General features: G+C 41.5%; 1 protein-coding gene across 3 annotated transcripts in view; it reads left to right on the forward strand.

Moving 5' to 3' along the window:
- necab2 (N-terminal EF-hand calcium binding protein 2) overlaps positions 1-20,000 on the forward strand; it is a 148,511-nt gene that overhangs the window by 95,880 nt on the left and 32,631 nt on the right. For all 3 annotated transcript variants that reach the window (XM_061821627.1, XM_061821626.1, XM_061821625.1), the window contains exons 6-7: positions 2,973-3,097; positions 14,363-14,442. In XM_061821627.1, coding sequence (XP_061677611.1) covers positions 2,973-3,097; positions 14,363-14,442 — 205 coding nt within the window. The remainder of the gene's footprint in view (positions 1-2,972; positions 3,098-14,362; positions 14,443-20,000) is intronic.

A 20,000-nucleotide genomic window follows, 5' to 3' on the forward strand; every position in this document is an offset into this window, starting at 1 on the left:
GGTCATCCTCGACCACCGCTGAAACGTGGTCATTGGGCGGCAGAGGATCAGTCACCAACGAGGCGTGAACGTGGTCATCGGGCGGCCGATGGTCCGTCGCCGATGATACGTGAATGTGGTCATCGGACGGCCGTGGATCAGTCACTGCCGAAGCATGAACATGGTCATTAAGCGTGGTCATTGGGCGGCTGGGGAATGGTCACCGTCGAGGCATGGGCATGGCTCAGTTGCCACCGAGACATGGGCGTGGCTTGGCGGCGGCTCAGTCGCCACCGCGACGTGAGCTTGGCTCAGCAGCGGGTCAGTTGCTACAGCGACGTGAGATTGGTTCGGCGGCGCTTCAGTCACCACCGCCACATGGGCTTGACTCAGCTGTGGCCATCCCGGGACAAGGATTAATTGCCGCTGAATCCCGTCCATGAGATCCGCAATTTTAAAGATCACCAGCGTCAAGTCCGCCAGCTCGGTCAACAGTGAAGTGTCGGTGGAAGTCGTCTGAGGGTTTGCCGGCGGCGAGATGTGGATGGACGTCGGCTATGACTTGGCCGTAGCTGGTGCGAAAGCGGGATGCCGCTGTGGCTTGGTCATCAGCGCTGAGTGGGCAATATTCTGTCTTGGCTCGATCACAGGCGAGGCCCGAGTGGAAATCTGCTGTGGATTGGTCGCCGGCGATATGTGGACGGAAGTGCTGTGGCTTGGTCGATGAGTAATGGGAGCCACGAGATGAAGGCACATGGGGGCTGGAAGCGTGAGACGCGAAAACAAACTGACTGGAACTGATCACCAGGAGAGAAAATTAAGTCAATGTCCGAGTCAGAATCAAGCAGCCGGTCGTATAAATGCAGATCTTCCTCGTAATCCAAAAAATCCGAGTTCATCAAAATGTGTGGTTGGGAAGTAATCATGACAAACGGGTAGTGCAGATGACAAGGCAGGAGAAGGCAATAAGACGGAGCTCACTCAGATAGGGGGTGCTTGGTCCTCAGGCTGGGGGCGCCGGGAGCCAGACAGGCAGTGTGGTCGGCGACGCCGCTTCTTCCCTGCTGGGTCGTGTTTTGGCCAGTTCTGTCATCGATCAACAGCACAGGGGCAGACCCAAATGCAGGACTTCCAGGCAACAACATAATGATGAAAGTGGCTTTATTTCAGAATCAGTTCAATACCAGGTGTAGCAATAGGACAAGGCAGAGGCACAAAACCGGGGTCCGATGACGATGGAACAAACTAAGAAACTTGACAAGACGGGGACAAACTAAAAGGGCACAGACTCGCTGTGACAAGGATAGCTCTACACTAGACTTACGCTCAATAGTGGAGAATCCAACATGCAGTAAATGCAATGCAACAAACTGGCAAATTCCAAATGACAAAACTCCAACTTAAAGGGCCACTGTCATGAGATGCCTGATTTTTAGTATGTTATGAAAAAACGGCAGCCGGCATGGACCCATGTGTTTTTTCACCACAAAACATGATTTTGACGTATACAGCTTTTTGTAACTCCCGCCATTAAAATCTTCTCTTGTTTTCGAGAAGAAGGAGGAAGTGACGTAAAGGACAGACCCGCCCTCAAGTGGACTCATTTGTTTCCATTAGTTTTACGGTAAGGTAAGGTAGCTCATTGTTTCTTTGTGTGAGCCAAAATGTTGGCTCGTAGCATTGCTGAACATTGCTTGAACACTCGGGAGGATGGATTTACCCTTCATAAGTTTGCAAGAGACCCGGTTCGTCGTGAAAAATGGATTGCACGGGTGCAGAGGACGAGAGCTTCGTGGGATCCAAATGATGGGTAGGTGTGTATACAGCTCCTAAAAAAATAATAGTTTGGGGCGGACCACGTAATCGTCTCACAAACGTAACAAAAGATCTGGGTACGAAATGTGTCGATGTGCGAGTCGGATGGCGTCGGGCTGCTGCGTTGCTTCGCCAGCGAAAGCTGCACTTCGGGGTCGCAGACGGCGGCGGCTCTGAAGAACGCTGCCACAATGCCACACTCAGCCGACAACACAGTAAAGCACACCGGCTCGACGGTGTTGTTCATCACGTACTGCGGCGGCTATGAACAAGCCCCTAAAGCAGCATGGCTCGGCTCCATGATAAAAAAATTGAGCCACATCGGCCGGCTGCGATGAGCCGCGATGGCTCATCTCCGCCTTGGAAGTGGATCAGACGAGAGGCGGTTTGGCCGTGATTGCATATCATCTGAATATGGCTCGAAACAATAGGGTAATATTGCCCCGATAACTTCTCTCGGTTGTGTGGTGTTCTACTTTTCAAAAAGAGCTTACGTGTCAGAAGGGGCGTGTTGGTCTCCCATAGTAGGGTGCACCGCGTGTTTTAATTGGCGAATGTCCGGGTGACGTCACGGACAGTGGATGCATCCAATATGGCGACCACTTGGATGTCAAAGAATGACGCTTCTGCAACTTTTCGCATGGATGATGCGCTCTCCGCTCACATTTATTTTTTCGTATAGACATTGACGTGAATAATGTTATATGTATTTTTCATTACAATATCTATTTTAGAGTGTTTATAGGAACGACACTTGACATTTAAATGCCTGGTCTAATTACAGTCAAATGAACAGCAGCTGTGTCACAGCTGTCAGAGGTGGTGCTGCCCAGGGCAGTGGCCCAGCCACGCCCCTCACGGCAGTGGCCAGGCCATGCCCATGACAATGTAAGCCTTTTCTTTGGCTCTGTTTATTGAGTCTGAAATCTGAATCATTTCAGATAGGTTAAAAAAATGTCTATAAACCATGGACTATCAGTCCTGATTCTCAAGACCCTGGGAAGAATATATGACAACACATATAAGATGAAATCCGATTGTATCACTTTGTGTTATGTATGGTTTTTTTTTTTTTTTTTTTGGGGGGGGGGGTTCGCATGCAAAATAGGCAATGGAAAATGAAATTAAAATCTAACCTTGATGAATAATTTTCAATAATGTATTTTTTTCCATTTCAGTCACATTCCAGCAAAGACAAGTCCCCGGATGTCGGAGAGCCGTCATGACAACGTTGTTCCTGATTATCCCCCGAACAACAGAATCAGTGCCAGGGAGGCTGTCAGGACCATCAACACCGCCTCAGGTGCACCCCGTCCCCCAGCTCCCTCCTCCCACACATACACAAATTTAAAGGCCTCCTTATATTTTATAGTTGGACCCATCCATCATGTGCTTGAATGATTGCTTTCCAATCCACAATCATTCGGCACGCGATGCTCAGCTGACATTCAGCAGTTTATCATCCACTTAATAAATATGCACACATGATTTTGTGTTATGGGCCATGTCAGATGACATGCCATCATTATCAAGATGAGGAGGACTGTAGCTCCATTTTCTTCATTACATCAGTATTTATAATAGCATATATTTCGGGGTATTCTTACTGTGTGATAACATATATGATGGATGCAACAACCATCCATCCATCCATTTTCTATGGCACTTATCCGCACTAGGGTCGAAGGGCGTGCTGGAGCTGATCCCAGCAGACTCTGGGTGAGAGCTTGAGGCAGCGTACACCCTGAATTGGTCATCATTCAATCACTGGGCACAGATTGACCAACAACAATTCACACACACGTGAACACCTATGGGCAATTTGTTGAGTTCCCAATTAGCTTGTATGTTTTTGGGAAGTGGGAGGAAACGGGAGTACCCAGGGAAAATCCACACAGGCAAAGAGAGAACATGCAAATGTCAGAGTAAAAAAAGCCTCTGATGAACAAGGGCATCTATTTAGGGCAACCCTCTGTGGCACTCACCATGACAGTTCTACCCAGCAGTCTGCTTGTCTACATGACTGAGGATAATTTATTGTGGTTGAGCCAACTTTTGGGGTAAATCATCTTGGTTAGCTTCAGTAGACCTTTGTATGACTTGAGGTTGGGGATGTGAGGACGTTTTGTGAGAAACACAAAGAAAAAACACACAGGCATAGGATGAACATGTAAACTCCACACAGGGGAGGACAGGTATGAACCCAGGTTCTCAGAACTGTGAGGCAGATGCACTGACAGGTCTCCACTGTGCCGCCAGTAATCAGTATCACATCAATCAAACTTTTCAGTTTTAATATAAAAATGTGTTTTTTTCCATCGTGCTTTTTCCTAGTCACAATAAAACACTGTTCTTGAGTTGTTACTAAGCAGTAATGCAATTATTAGTGTCATCTGTAAACACTGAAGTCCAGACATTATCATAATACACATACTTTACTCCAACAGTTCAAAGCACATCCATCTTTGCCTAAACTTGAGTGTAAAATTCAAGTTCGATTTGTTATAGTTTCTTGCTCAACATTATATCGTGTGGCGCTGGAGCACCATAGGGCCAATAAATCTTTTTTTTCTTTATGATTAATATTACATGTGTTTTTCTACAGTGATGAGGAAGTGATGTTCCTCATTTTCCTCTATCATGTGGCACCACATAAAAGAACAGATTATTTACTTCTAAACGAAACTTGCCACATACAGTATACATAAATGACTAGGTACCATCCATCCATTTTCTGAGCTGCTTATCCTCATGAGGGTTGTGGGAGTGCTGTATATATGTACAAGTGTGTAGTCCCCACTAAGAACAACATTGTTTAGCAATGAAGAAAATTGCATCCCCAAGATCCTAAAATACACTGACATGAACTCTGATCCCAGTTTCCTCTATTCAATCACCAACCAACTGAAAGCTTAAATTTTTCATTTGGAATTGGGACAGTGAAAAACCTAAAACAAATAGTGGTTTGATCTTTCACCTCACTTGGTCATGTTATGTTAACTAAGTCGTGGGAGTTTGCATTTTCTCCCTGTGACTGTACTTTTGTTTCCTCCCACATCCCCATGTACCCCGCCTCTCGCCCAAAGATAGCTGGGATAGGCTCCACCACGCAAAATAAATGAATGCTTTGGGTCTCTCTCATTCAACTTTCCCTAACACAATGTCAGTGACTAGTTTATTTATAACATGACAACACAAGTATTCTCTATACCAGTGATTCCCAACCTTTATTGAGCTAAGGCACATAACTTAAATTTGAAAAATGTCACGGAACACCAACAAACAAAAATATCACAAAATGTGGATACACAAGTTAATTACACACATTCTTCCATCTCATAGAAAAGCATTTATTTGTTCTGTCTGTCTTTATATGCTGCTGCCATAGACAGATGAAGAAAGATGAATTTTATGTTATTGGAAATAAATAATATTTTGATTCAGGGAAATTTGATCATTTCCCACAACATTTCCCAGACAAGTCAGTGAAGTGAAAGAGTATTTAAGAAAAGGCGTAGTCAGTTAGTCGCACTCACGCCAACCACCCCAAAGGTTTACTGCATATTGTTAGCTAACATTAGCTCATCAAGGGACCACCTAAGATACTAGATACTTATATATTTGGTTGTGTTTTATCATTACGAAATGTTTGCATATTTTAAGTTTACAGTATTTATCAATTCTGCCAACAAGAAGGTTCTGTTCTCAAACTCTGTTACGATTGTGAATGAGTCAAAAATTTCTCTTAGCCATCTTTCTTTGCTGAATAATTCAGACTTTCCCTCCTCTCAGGATTAACTTTAATTTTTCATATTTTTTTCTGCTTTCTGCAATGTCACTGGCTCTCAAATGCATCTAATTTTTCACCGACAGTTTTAACAGCATATCAAGGACATGGATCTGACAATTTAAAAAGACAGAATAATTTAAGTAGTTTTCTTTCATCATTCATCACCGTTATAATTTGTTTTACATCTGCGAATGTCAGGTCAATAGATTTTTTTTCTTGGCAGCTCTGCCTGTGAATATCACATTTTATAATACATTTTTTATGTAGTATTCTAATATGTGCAGTCCATCAATTTATGGCAGGGTGTACATATCATGCAACAAACTGTAGAAATTTGGGTTATGGGCAAAATATGCACATGAACTGTGGAGAGAGTCCAGAGTCAGGAAAATTGCATGAATTGACTAATATATTACTGTATTACCAAATCCTTTAATTAGATATGCGCTAAACTTTCTTTGTCGTGTCAAATATACATTCGGTATTACTGGTCTCCACTTGTCTTGTTGCATGCACACATTGTATAGGGAGACCAAAATGTTATTCCTTTAGGCTACTGATATACACGGGTGTGTAACTTGATCAGAAGAAAGATAAACATGCAAGGCAGCAGAACTGCAGTGCAGTGAGGATGAATTGGGTAAGGATCAAATGATGAGAAGTAAAACGGGGAGGAAGTGAATTGAAGAGCTAAAAATATCCCCAACTCACGCCAGGGTAAGCAACTACTTGCTGTGGTGCATTTGTGAGAAGTGGCTTATTGCCCCACTTTATTGTATTATTATCATTATTACTATTTAATCACCTGCATTTAATTGTGCTTGTGCATTTGGACATGTTGTCTGGTGTGTGTGTATACATACATATATGCTACATAATTAGTTACACACAAAGAATAATGTTCTGTCATCCATGGGAAAACTTGAGCTTGTACACCAAATCTAGCTTTAAGATGTATTTTGTTCTCTGTATTTTATTGACTGTATACAAACTAATCATGTAGCAGCCTGCCTGCAGTTTTTGTAGTTGATGCATTGTAGCAAAAGTAGAGGCAAAGCACAACAATCCAGGCCTTTTAGAAGCACAGGTGTTGCACAGAACCAACTCTAATCAACTGAAGCTGGTCCACAGCCTAGAGGAGTTGTGTGCACTGGTGCATGTACTGCTCATATTATCACAGAGCAAAAATCAGTATGGATGCAGGAAGGCTGGTAATGTTGGCGGAGAGCAACTGACATTGTAATCAGCTGATTGCAGGAAGAGGGGAGTATTCATCCAGGAATTTTGGGGCTGTTGAATGTGCTCATGTATTTAAAAAAAAAATCTAGGTAAATAAAAGTACATTTACAAGTACATTACATTTTAAATTTATACTTAAAATGTGGGCAGGGGGTGGCCGCAATACACAGTTAAAACATGGCGTTTACGACAGAAAATTATGTTCTTATTTTGCTGTTTTCCCTCCACACAATGCAGTTGTTTTCTGAGCAAGGGCATATCTTGGCAAAAAAAAAAAATGCAAATATGAACTATAGTGAACTGTAAATTAGATTTTTACTGTTTAGAATATTTGGCGTCATCTCTAGTTTCCATATCCATTCATGCCAAAGTACAGTATTCAGTAACAACACTCATCACTTAAATTACTTGCCATTTCTGTTTTATAAAGTGGTTGTTATGGAAACTGGAGGAGCAGACCTCGGATCATTCAACCATTCATTGTTTAAATACCCTGCATAAGCTTGCATAGCAATAATTACTCTTTAATTGGGGTGAGCAACAATTATAAACTTGAAAGACGATGAATAAACACACTATGATGTAAAATTAATTGAATTTAGAAATGAAGCTATCCATCACCATGAACTCCCGTTTAAAGCCTACAGAAGTATAAAAGGGTTATCTTTTTTCCTTCTTTATTTTATTTTTCTTTTTTTCTCAGCACAGTCCTACATCCAGTGTCGGCACTGCACAGGGTAAACACTGGCTGTTAAACGTGTAAAATGTACAATGTACTGGTAATTTGCATTTCTTAGTAAATGATCAATTCAAGCAGTTTTCATAACAGTTACCATATCGCAGCATCTCTAAGCTAAATTTCAACCCTGCGTAGTACATAAAATAGAAGGTGCACAGTTGTACTTTTGAGCCATCTAATTTGATTATGACTTTTGACTGGTGTAAACATCAAGCTGGTGGCTGGCACAGGATAGAAAAAGTTAAACGAGATGAATTGGAAATAACTAAGTATTGTTTAATTGAGGAGAATGTCAAGAGGTACACTGCTCTTCTCAGCCATCTGTGAATTTTGAAGGCTATAATTCCTGACTCACTTTTATAATTGACCAGGCCACTTATTGTCAGAGTCCATCAAACTCACCACTGCGCTTTTATGTCCAAGAGCCTCCATGGTTACGGGCTCTGGTTTAATTGATGAGGGTCTGTCTGTTGGTGTGGAGGAAGGTATCTACTAATTGACTGGCTGTTAAATCCTTTAATGAAGAGTGGGCAGTCAGCTCTCCAATTTGCTGCAGGGAGCCATCAGGGGGGGAGAAAGTGGAAGGGTGCTCGGGAGAGAGTGTAAGGTGGGCGTGGGAGTGCATTGAAACACAATTGCACTGCAGTCAGAAGTAGGGGCTACTTGCTCAAAAGAGGTGGAATGATTAATGATTTTTTTTCTCAATTTATATGGGGTCCTGACAATGTTTGAGAGATTCAATATTAACTGGGTTTTTTTTTTGAACGAGTCACATTCAGCTTTGTTGTCAACATCTCAAGTATATGATAGGAAAATGTACATGTAACTAGAAGTGCCTGAGCAGTAATTTCATACCATGTAGCATACAGCATATAGTATATTGCACTGTGTACAGCATATAATGCACAAGATGGATACAATATGTAAATGTTCTATACACCGCTGTTCAAATACCAGGTTTTTGTTATCACGATAAATAATGCTTGCTATAAGTGGGGATGTGGCTGTGGTCAGAATTAACCAAAACACATGTAAATATCAAATAGGTGTCAGTGGAGACCTATCACCATTGACTATAAAGTGCCCAAAAATAATCCCAAATAAAGCTTAGATGTTCCAGTTGGCATTTCCTGGCATTTTGTTTTACTTTGTAAGGGAAGCCTGAAGGTTCAGTGCGACTAACCCTGACTGCAAATTTGAGCTTTTGAGAAATCCCTCCACCTTGACTAACGCCCCATTTCCAACACCCCAAAACATGATGCATCACTACATAGGTTTGGTTTTTGTTGTGGTTACAAGCATTGCTGAGTTTGTGGCAAACATACATTCTGCAAATATGATTATAAATCCCAGCATGGCTTCATGACCAGTTTACCAGTTTGAAAGATGTTTTTGAAAAATGTTGCCTGACTTAGACGTTTTGCTTAAGCTTATGTTGTAATTTTTTTCTTGTAAAGGGGGAGCATGTCTCTTTTTGTAAGTGTAAAATTTTGTGTAGGCTGTGAACATGCAATTATGATGATTATGAAAGATATGCAGTAGTACAATAGGATGGCAGGGTGGTGTGACTGGTATGAACATCTGCCTCACAGTTCTGAGGACCTGGTTTTAAATCCTGGACCCGCCTGTGTGGGATTTATTAACTTGAAATGGCCATAGTAGAAGGTTTGTAGATGCTAAATTGCAAAGCTGTTGTGTTTATAGAGGCTGAAGACCCCTGAACAGAATAAGATGAGGGAACTGAATGATGGAAGAAATAAAGTTCTGTTCTTAATAATTATCAAAGATAAAGGTGTCAATCTGTCACTATGATTTGTGTTTGTTGTACACAGTGATTTAAAACTGCATTGCATTATATACTGTAACTACACTGATAGACATTGCAAATTATTTTTACAGGAACTCTCTGCCAACACTGTTTCTGTTTTATTTTTTTTATTTTTAATTTACTGTAATTGAGGTTCATGGTAATATAACAATACTCTATATTGCTTTCACAGTAAACTAAGTATAGTTGTGTATTAAAAATAACAAAGTATTTCTGTGTAAATGGTAGCAGGTTGTAAACCTGAATGACAGAAATTTACTGGCAACACTAAAAATAACATTTGTAAAATAATCACAATTAACTGTGATTAATATCCATATTAAAACTACGGTAACGTATGGTGTGAGATCAACTAAAATCGCTTAATGCTGTGGAAAGTACATTTAATTAATGAATGCATTGCATGATTAGCCACAGTAATTTAATCAATGATATGTGGTGAATAAAGTTTGCAGCAATGTCTGAGAGTGTGTGTATGGCTCTCATTTACTTAAACAGGTGTGCCCATACATTTACATACACTGGGAGAATTTGTGAAATATTGGCATTTCCGTAGAAAATATGACTGAACGGAATTATCTTTATACTGTATATTTGTCTGGATTGTCATTAATGATTTTATTATTCTAATGTCTTCTTCTTCTTTTCCTTTCAGCTTGTCCCGTTAGGGGTTGCCACAGCGTGGCATCTTTTTCCATCTAAGCCTATCTCGTGCATCTTCGTCTCTAACACCCACAGTCTTCATGTCCTCCCTCACAACATCCATCAACCTTTTCTTTGGTCTTCACTCACTTTTTTTCCTGGCAGCTCCATCCTCAGCACCCTTCTACCAATATACTCACCATCTCGCCTCTGGACATGTCCAAACCATCGAAGTCTCTTGTCTCCAAAACATCCAACTTTGGCTGTACCCCTAATGAGCTCATTTCTAATCCTATCCAACCTGCTCACTCTGAGCGAGAACCTCAACATCTTCATTTCTGCTACCTCAAGTTCTGCTTCCTGTTGTTTCTTCGGTGCCACTGTCTCTAATCCATTCATCATGGCTTGCCTCATCGCTGTTTTATAAACTGTGTGCGTCATCCTAGCGGAGACTCTTCTGTCACATAGAACACCAGACACCTTCTGCCAACTGTTCCACCCCACTTGGACCCGTTTCTTCACTTCCTTACCACACTCATCATTGCTCTGTATTGTTGACCCCAAGTATTTGAAGTCATCCACCCGTGGTATCACTTCTCCCTGGAGCTTCACTCTTCCCCCTCCGCCCCTCTCATTCATGCACATATACTCTGTTTTACTTCAGCTGATCTTCATTCCTCTCCTTTCCAGTGCGTGCCTCTAGCTTTCTAATGGTTCCTCTGCCTGCTCCCTGCTTTCACTGCAGATCACAATATCATCTGCGATCATGGCCCAAGGGGATTCCAGCCTCACCTCATTTGTTAGCCTATCCATTACTACCACAAACAGTAAGGCGCTCACAGCGGATCCCTGATGCAATCCCACCTCCACCTTAAATTCTTCTGACACACCTACGGCACATCTCTCCGCTGTTCTGCTGCCCTCATACATGTCCTGTACTATTTTAACATGTTTCTCCACCACACCAGACTTGCCCATGCGGTACCTCAGTTCCTCTCTTAGTACTCTATCATGGCCTTTTTCTAGGTCTACAAAGACACAATGTAGCTCCTTCTGACCTTATTAGTACTTTTCCACAAGCATCCTTAAGGCAAATAATGCATCTGTGGTACTCTTTCTAGGCATGAAACTACACTGTTATTCGGAGATACTTCTGTCCTGAGTCTAGCCTCCACTCCTCTTTCCCATAACTTCATTGTGTGGCTCATCATCTTTATGCCTCTGTAGTTTCCACAGTTCTGAACATCGCCTATGTCTTTAAAAATGGGGACGAGCACACTTTTCTTCCATTCTTCAGGCATCTTCTCTCCCGCTAGTATTCTATTGAATAAGTTGGTCAAAAACTCCGCAACCACCTCTCAAAATTGCTTCCATACCTCCACTGGTATGTCATCAGGACCAACTGTCTTTCCATTTTTCATCCTGTTCAGTGCCTCTCTAACTTCCCCCTTACTAATAATTGCCACTTGTCATTCACTGTTGCCTCTTCTATTCTTCCTTCTCTCCCATTTTCTTCATTCATCAACTTCTCAAAGTACTCTTCCAATCTACTCAGCACACTACTGGCACCAGTCAAGATATTTCAATCACTATTCTTCATCATTTTTACTTGATGCACATCCTTCCCATCTCTATCCCTATGTCTGGCCAACTTGTTGAGATCCTTTTCTCCTTCATTCGTATCCAACCTGGTGTACATGTCGTCATATGCCTGTTGTTCAGCCTTCGCCACCTCTACCTTCGCCCTACGTCTCATCCCCATGTACTCCTTCTGCCTCTCCTCAGTCCTCTCAGTATCCCACTTCTTCTTCGCTAATCTCTTTCCTTGTATGACTCCCTGTATTTTGGGGTTCCATCACCAAGACTCCTTCTCCCCTTTCCTACCAGAAGTCACCCCAAGTACTTTTCTGCCTGCCTCTCTGATTACTTTGGCAGTCGTCTTCTTGGAGCTCTTCCTGTCCATCTAGAGCCTGTCTCAGCTCTTTCCGAAAGGCCACACAACATTCTTCTTTCCTAAACTTCCATCACCTGATTCTCTGCTCTACCTTTGTCTTCTTAATGTTCCTACGCGCTACCAGAGTCATCATCCTACACACGACCATCCAATGCTTTCGAGCTCCACTCTCTCCTACCACTACCTTACAATCAGTAACCTCCTTCAGATTACATCGTCTGCAAAAAATACAATCCACCTGCGTGCTCCTACCTCCGCTCTTATAGGTCACTCTATGCTCCTGTCTCTTCTGGAAATAAGTTTTCACCCCTGTCAATTCCATCCTTTTTGCGAAGTCCACCACCAACTGACCCTCAAAGTTCCTTTGCTGAATGCAGTACTTACCCATCACTTCTTCATCACCCCTGTTTCCTTCGCCAACTTGTCCATTGAAATCTTCACTAATCACAACTCTCTCTCTCTCTCTGGAATGCAGGACTACTTCGTCTAGTTCCTTCCAAAATTTCTCTTTCAACTCAAGGTCACATTCTACTTGAGGGGCGTACCCGCTAATCACATTATATACAATACCCTTAATTTCAAAGTCTCATCACTCGATCTGATACTCTTTTCACCTCTAAGACATTTTTAACCAGCTCTTCCTTTAAAATAACCCGTACTCCATTTCTCTTCCAATCTACTCCATCGTAAAATAATTTCAACCCTGCTCCTAAACTTCTTGCCTTTCCTCCCTTTCCACTTGCTCTCTTGGATGTAGAATATATCAACTTTTCTCCTAATCATCATGTCAACTAACTCCTGAGTTTTTCTGTCATATTCCCAACATTCAAATTCCCTACACACAGCTGTAGGGACTGTGCATGCCTCTTCTTCTTCTGCCGACTAAGTCGCTTTCCTCCTCTTTTTTGTCTTCAACCTACATTATCTGAATTTCTACCAACGCCTTGCAGATTAACAGTGCCGGGGGTGGGCGAAGTTAGCCCAGGCCACGGCCTACCCATTATGGAAGTCGTTTGAAGAACGCTCATATATGTTTGGCACAGTTTTACGCCGGATGACCTTCCTGACGCAACCCTCTGCATTTATCCGGGATTGTGACCGGCCTACAGGACACACAGCAATTGTGCCCTCCTTCGGGCTGCAGATGGTCAAAACAAGCAATCAAATTAACAAAGTCAGCACATAAGATGCACAATTCTCACAGTATATATTGTAAAGTTCGTCAGATAAAAGCAATCAAATATACAAAGTCAACACATAAGAATACACAATTTACATACTGCCTAATCTATGTTAAAGTTAGATAAAAGCTATCAAATAGACAGCACATAAGGTACACAAATCACAGACTACCTGTGTGAAAATATAATGGATATGCTGAGCAGCTTCAACGCAGACGGCATGGCTCGTTTTTGGGTACTAACATAAGACTTGTTAAATTTCCTATAAGTCCTCATGTCCCTCGTTGTACACATTGTTTAGGTCATTCACATTATGTACTCACGTTCGATGTTTCTTCAACAGCACGGTTAGATCGCAAATGTGACTCATTGTTAGCCAGCTAAGCTAAGCTAGTCTGGCCCTATAAGCAAGTTTAAATTGACGTTTCCACTCACCCAACTTCCTATTAGGTACTCACTGTCCTCGTTGTATACGAAACATAGGTTTTGCAGGTCATGTAAGTACTCATGATTGGTGTTCACCTCCTCAGCAAATATTTGATGTTCCCGAGCAAGGCTAGGCCGCGCAGCTTCAACGCGAACGAATACGGCTCCAATTTGGGTACTAATATATTATACATATGATGATTTTTGTCCACTGACGTCATCATCAGGGGCCTCCCACGTTGAGCATTCACAGCATTCAGTGCAAATTCAGCAGAATTTTGTTATTGAACGGTCGTGTAGGTTGGAGCCTACTCGATTTGTTGTCATCGGTATTTTATTATTCTACTGTAAAATGTCTTATAGTTCACATTGAATTTGATTTAAAAAGAAAGACTTCTTTTGAGTTATCATTCATTTTATTTCAAGAACAGTAGGCGTCGAACAAATTCTGTGTGTAAAACATATGAGCACAGCTGTATCTCCATCAAACACAGCACCAAATCTCATTTCTATTACCAGCAATTAGCTGAGATTATTTAAGAGTTGCAGATGCAAATGAAACATTAGAAAGACTCCAGTGTTTATGATTAATTTGTCACAAATGGATTTGCGGTATTTAATGAACAACATGTTGGCTCTTCAATAAATTTAGATGGGAGTGAGATGCAAGACTGCAGTTTATCCACAAAACTATATATATATATATATATATATATATATATATATATTGAGTTATGCTTGCTTATGCTTGTCTGTTTGTGTGTTGCAGGTGCGGTAGAGGTCAGGAAAGAGAGTCTCGAGGCTCAAATCAATCGTCTATCTGAACTCATTGGACGACTGGAGAATAAAGTAAGAACCTATCCAGACATACATATTGTACACATCTATGTCCCTGAAACTGATACTCCTCATCCTCCTGTGCCTAACTCACTATTAGTGTCCACTGACCAATGTCAGCAGCTACATAGAATTTGATGACCGAGCTTCTCACCCTATCTCTAAGGGAGAGCCGGGACACCCTGCGGAGGAAACTCATTTCGGCCGCTTGTTCTTTCGGTCATTACCCTATCTCGTGCCCATAGATGAGGGTAGGAACGTAGATCGACTGGTAAATTGAGAGCTTCGTCTTTTGACTGAGCTCCCTCTTAACCACAATGGACCATTACAAAGTCTGCATCACTGCAGACGCTGCACCGATCCGTCTGTCGATCTCCCACAGCATTCTCCCCTCACACGTGAACAAGACCCCAAGATATTTGACCTCCTACACTTGGATCAGGATTCATCCTTGACCCAAAGAGGGCACAACACTCTTTTCCATCTGATGACCATGGTCTCAGATTTGGAGGTGCTGAGTCTCAGCCAGCTGTTTCATACTCGGCTGTGAACCGCTCCAGTGAACTGTTATAGATTAGTGCAATGACAATTGTGCAAAGACAGCAGTTTAAAGTGACTAGTCATTCAATAGTCTGAGACAATGTTGATTGTGCAGATTTTGCAGATTTTCCTCAGTCAATTGTGTAAGTGGTGCAGAAGCTAATCAGGTATCAGAGTCTAGTCTTGGTCAACAATAGATGTGTGGGTGGTGCAGAGTGGTCAGACTACCACAGTGAGTGCACGAATAATCTATAATATATCAGAACCAGATTGAGAATCAGATTTAATGGCCAAGTATGGAACAACAATCAAGGAAATTGTCTCCGGCAGTCTGTGTTAACCTGGTACAACATTCATGTTTTTAGTACCAAAAAAAAAAAAAACCAAACAAACTAACAAGAATGGACAACAATTGACATTCAATTAATAGGAACTTATCCTCATAAGGGTCACACTTGTGCAAGATTCATAGTCTTCTAGATTTAGAACAGTTTAGAGTGCGTCAAACGCCCACATTATGTGAAGCTTATACAGAGTGACCTTACCTGTTCACAGTTCACCGTTATAGATCAGTGTAATGACAATTGGGCAAAGAGAGCAGTTTACAGTGATAAATCTTGCGACAGTCTACAGTATATATTATTAATACTTATTGAACCAGCAGGAGGCGAGGGTCTGTCCCAACAATGGAGCAAGGATAAAGTTAGTAGATTTGCTGCTCAAGAATTTGCTAACTTAATTGCACGAGAGAAAAAAAACAGTTTGAATGCCTGCTAGTTTTGATTTTATTTGATTTGAAGGGTGGGATTGATCGTACTAATTGGCCCGGGAGAATTTGAGAACAAACTTGAGGCAGAAAAGTGGTCGCTTGTTGCAGTTGAATGGTACATTAGCTGTTTAAGAATTTAATTGCAAGAGGAAAGAAGTTGTTGGAATGCTTGCTAGTTTTGGTTAGCATTGTTGGGTAGTGCGTACCAGAGGAAAGGAGCTGGAAGAGCCAGGATGTGGAGTTTCCAATAAGATCGTGGCTGCTCTTGTGCTTGTTTTGGTGGCAGGCAAGTCCTCGAGGGTGGATAGTGATCTAAAGCACAAAAAGGCTATCCATCAATCTATGCATTTTTTTAAATGCTCATCCTCACAGGGTTCGCAGGAGCGCTGGAGTCTATCCCAGATGCCCTATCGGGTAGGAGTCTGAGTACAACCTGGACTAGTTGCCAACCAATTGCAGGGCGCATAGAGACAAACAACCATGACTGTTTAAACATTAGTTTGGTTGGAGATTTCAAATCAGGACAACCGTTGTCAAAGTCTTGCCAGTCAAACGATAAAGTTGATATACTGACACAAACATCAAGGCATACATTTGGAATATTTCTATTCAGTCCATGAAATATCAAATGGGACATTTTATCTTTAGTTAAAAACTGAATGAAGTTTATGCGTTCCAGAACTCTAAAATGCCACTGGGTGGCACCTTGCATGCACGTTTGAATATGAAGCAAATAGTTTCATTCTTTACTTGCATTCCTTCGGCAATTGTCCCTTTTGGCTGCTGTCAGTTCAAATGAAGAAAAGGACTCTTTCCTCTCAGCTTGCCCCGTTAGGGGTCGCCACAGCGTGTCATCTTTTTCTCCACCTAAGCCTATCTCCTGCATCTTCCTCTATAACACCCACTGCCCTCATGTCTTCCCTCACAACATCCATCAACCTTTTCTTTGGTCTTCCTCTTGCTCTTTTGCCTGGCGGCTCCATCCTCAACACCCTTCTACCATTATACTCACTCTCTTGCCTCTAGACATGTCCAAACCATTGAAGTCTGCTCTCTCGAACCTTGTCCCCACAACATACATTTTGGCTGTCCCTCTAATGAGGTCCTTTCTAATCCTATCCAACCTGGTCACTCTTAGAGAGAACCTCAACATCTTCATTTCTGCCACCTCCAGTTCTGCTTCCTGTTGTTTCTTTAGTACCACCGTCTCTAACCCGTACATCATGGCCAGCCTCCCCACTGTTTTATGAAGTTTGTCCTTCATCCTAGCAGAGACTCTTCTGTCACAGAACACACCAGACACCTTCCGCCAGCTGTTCCAACCTGCTTGGACCCGTTTCTTCACTTCTTTACCGCACTCACCATTGCTCTGGAATGTTGACCATAAATATTTAAAGTCCTCCACCCTCGCTATCTCTTCTCCCTGGATCCTCACTCTTCCCCCTCCACCCCTCTCAGTCATCCATATATATTCTGTTTTACTTCGGCTAATCTTCATTCTTCTAAACGAAGAAAAGGATTCTGATAACTGCAAATGAAGATATTGAGGGGTGCTGCTAATTGCTTTCATGCCTGTAGGTGTGTTCTTGTGGTAGTCTCACAGCAGGGCTGCTTGGAAGAAAGCTATATATCGAGTTGTGGGGGGAGTCACTGTGACACCTCAGGTTGCGGTGAGCATGTCCGCTTCACCTGTATAGTGGAGGTGGAGGAATAGAACTTCCTTCTTGTATTCTTTTCTTTATAATTTGCCTAGAAAGCATTAGCCAACATTTGGTGACAGATGTTCAGTTTTGGAAACATTGCATTACCAAAAGAGCCCTGATTTCTAACAGTTGAGTCTTAATGAGCAGAAATTAAATCTATACCATGGTGAGCCAAGATAGTGTTTGAATGGTGTCTTTGTTCCTCATCTGAAGGTGTGCAAGGCACACTTCTCCACGACACACAGAACTCTTGGTTAAACAGCAATAGTTTATTGTACTATTCTAACTAGAGCATAAAGTAAATATTTGCTGACTACAGCAAGGGTATGATATGGTAAGGATGGGAATTGATGACATTTTTCCTATTCCATGTTCGATGCTGCTTGAGAGATTGATTTTTTTTAATCAATTCTCATCGATTCTCAAATGTGTCGTATCAGGAGGAAAAAACATTTGACTTCTTATGATCATTAAAATGTTAGAATGGAAAATGAGCAATTAATCCTTCGCGGTGGGTATTGTATTTACAATTTCCTGGATTGTAACTGCACCCTTAACGCATACTGTGCATCTTGCAGCAAACAGGTGACGTACGTATGTTCTTCTGGCCTTCAGGTGATAATGTTTACGAACTTCCAAGGTGGAGATTACTTTTGTACTGATTACAAAACGAAAGCCCACTGAGTATTTCAATACAAGAAACATCATTTTAGAGATTGCCATCTTAATGGTGACACTTAAAAATCTACTGACGGGCTCGCTAAAATTAGCTCACAGGTGGGATATGCCTTCAAAAACAAGCTTAATTGGTATTGTTTTTACTTCTTAAATTACTGCTTTTGATGACAATCTGGCATCCTAACTCAGAATGGTTAGAGTGACATATCCCATTAATACCACCTGCAAGCTTTTTGAAAAACTATCAAAATCAGCTCAGCCACCGATAGCATGCTCTGCATTACATCTCTTGTGATATCTTACTTCCCAATAGTGTTGATAAGGTGAATGTATCCAAGTTCCAAGAACCATCCTGTAAAATTATAATTTTGAAACTGATCATCAATATTTACCACTATGGTATGACGGGATAAAATTTGATATAATGACCACCACCAGAGATTGTCACATATTGGCTTACATTATTTTCTGGCATTTGTAATGATGCTCCCCACAGAGAGCCTTTATACCTTTGTAAGGCCCCATATTCGTGTTAAATTTATTATATCATGCATGGTGGTGAATATCTATTGAATATTTAATACCCAACTGCACTGACTTAAAGCTGCGAAAAAAGAAAGCTTAAGCTAAGCCTGTGCATGTCCCTGAAAGACACTAATCAGCCTCTCTAATAAAATCCAGCATATCATTTTAGTGTGTAACAACATTTGTACACCGCAGTGCACACAACTCTGAACATCACTGTAGGCAGCAACAAAAGTGATCATACACACTGAGATTCCCAGGCTTGTCCAATGTAGACCACAAAACTATGTGATCAGGTGTTCTTATAGAAGTGACAGTTCACAAATCAGTGTAAAGAAAAAAAAAGGTTTTCAAGGTTTTATTTTAGTTTTATGATTTCTAATTTCAGATGGACATATTGCATTTCACTTCCACTGTAGTGGTTCACTTGGCTGACTTCAATGCCAGTTCAATGCTGTTCAGTGTCGACTCAGTGGTATTGTGAATGTATGGGTGAATGGCTGTCTGTCTTTACACTGTGTTCCAAATTAATATGCATGTACCGGTAGTGTTTGTTAGACGAATGTGCATTTTCTTTAATTGTTAGGAAGGCTTTGCTTACATTGCTTCTTCTATCCAACACTATTAATCATAGATTTTTTTTTTTATCATTTCCCAACTAACTGAGTCGGATGAAAGAGAAAATTCTTAATTAGATTGTTCTGTATTATTAAGCAAGCCACTGTTTTCAAAATAAAAGTAAAAGCTCAAAAACACAATGATACACAAGACAAAATTTGTACAAATCTGGAACTATGTCCATGGAATGATGTAGAATTATTCTAGAGTGTTGTTATTTGGTTATATTTAGGTTTTACACATTTTGATTACTTTGATTACATACAGTATGTAATAAAGGAGTGTGTCCTTAGATGTCACTGTGGTTGACTAGGTAGATGTTGGGGAAATGGGCTTGGTATAGTTTCCTGAGGAAGTACAGTCTTGGACACACTTTCCTCACTTGGTGAGATATCCTGGTAGACCAGGTTTGGTTTTCTCCATTGGTGACGCTGAGGAACTTAAAGTTTCCCACCCTCTTCCCCTCCTCTCCACTCATGTAGTGGTGTGGTATACTCAGTGCTCCTGGATTTTCTGTCCTTTATCATCTCTTTCGTCTTGACTGTATCCAGGTCCAGGGTGTTAATTTGACACTGTTACCAAGATATCACACCTCCTCCATGTAGCGAGACTTATCAATGTTTCTGATCAGTCCTAAAAGGACAGTGTCATCAACAAATTTGGCAATGGTGTTGCTGGGTTGAATGGCAGAGACATCATGTGGGAAACAGGAGTAGAGGAGGAGATTCTTCATCCGA

Source organism: Syngnathoides biaculeatus, chromosome 6 (assembly GCF_019802595.1).
Source record: "Syngnathoides biaculeatus isolate LvHL_M chromosome 6, ASM1980259v1, whole genome shotgun sequence".
Classification (NCBI taxonomy): Eukaryota; Metazoa; Chordata; class Actinopteri; order Syngnathiformes; family Syngnathidae; genus Syngnathoides; species Syngnathoides biaculeatus.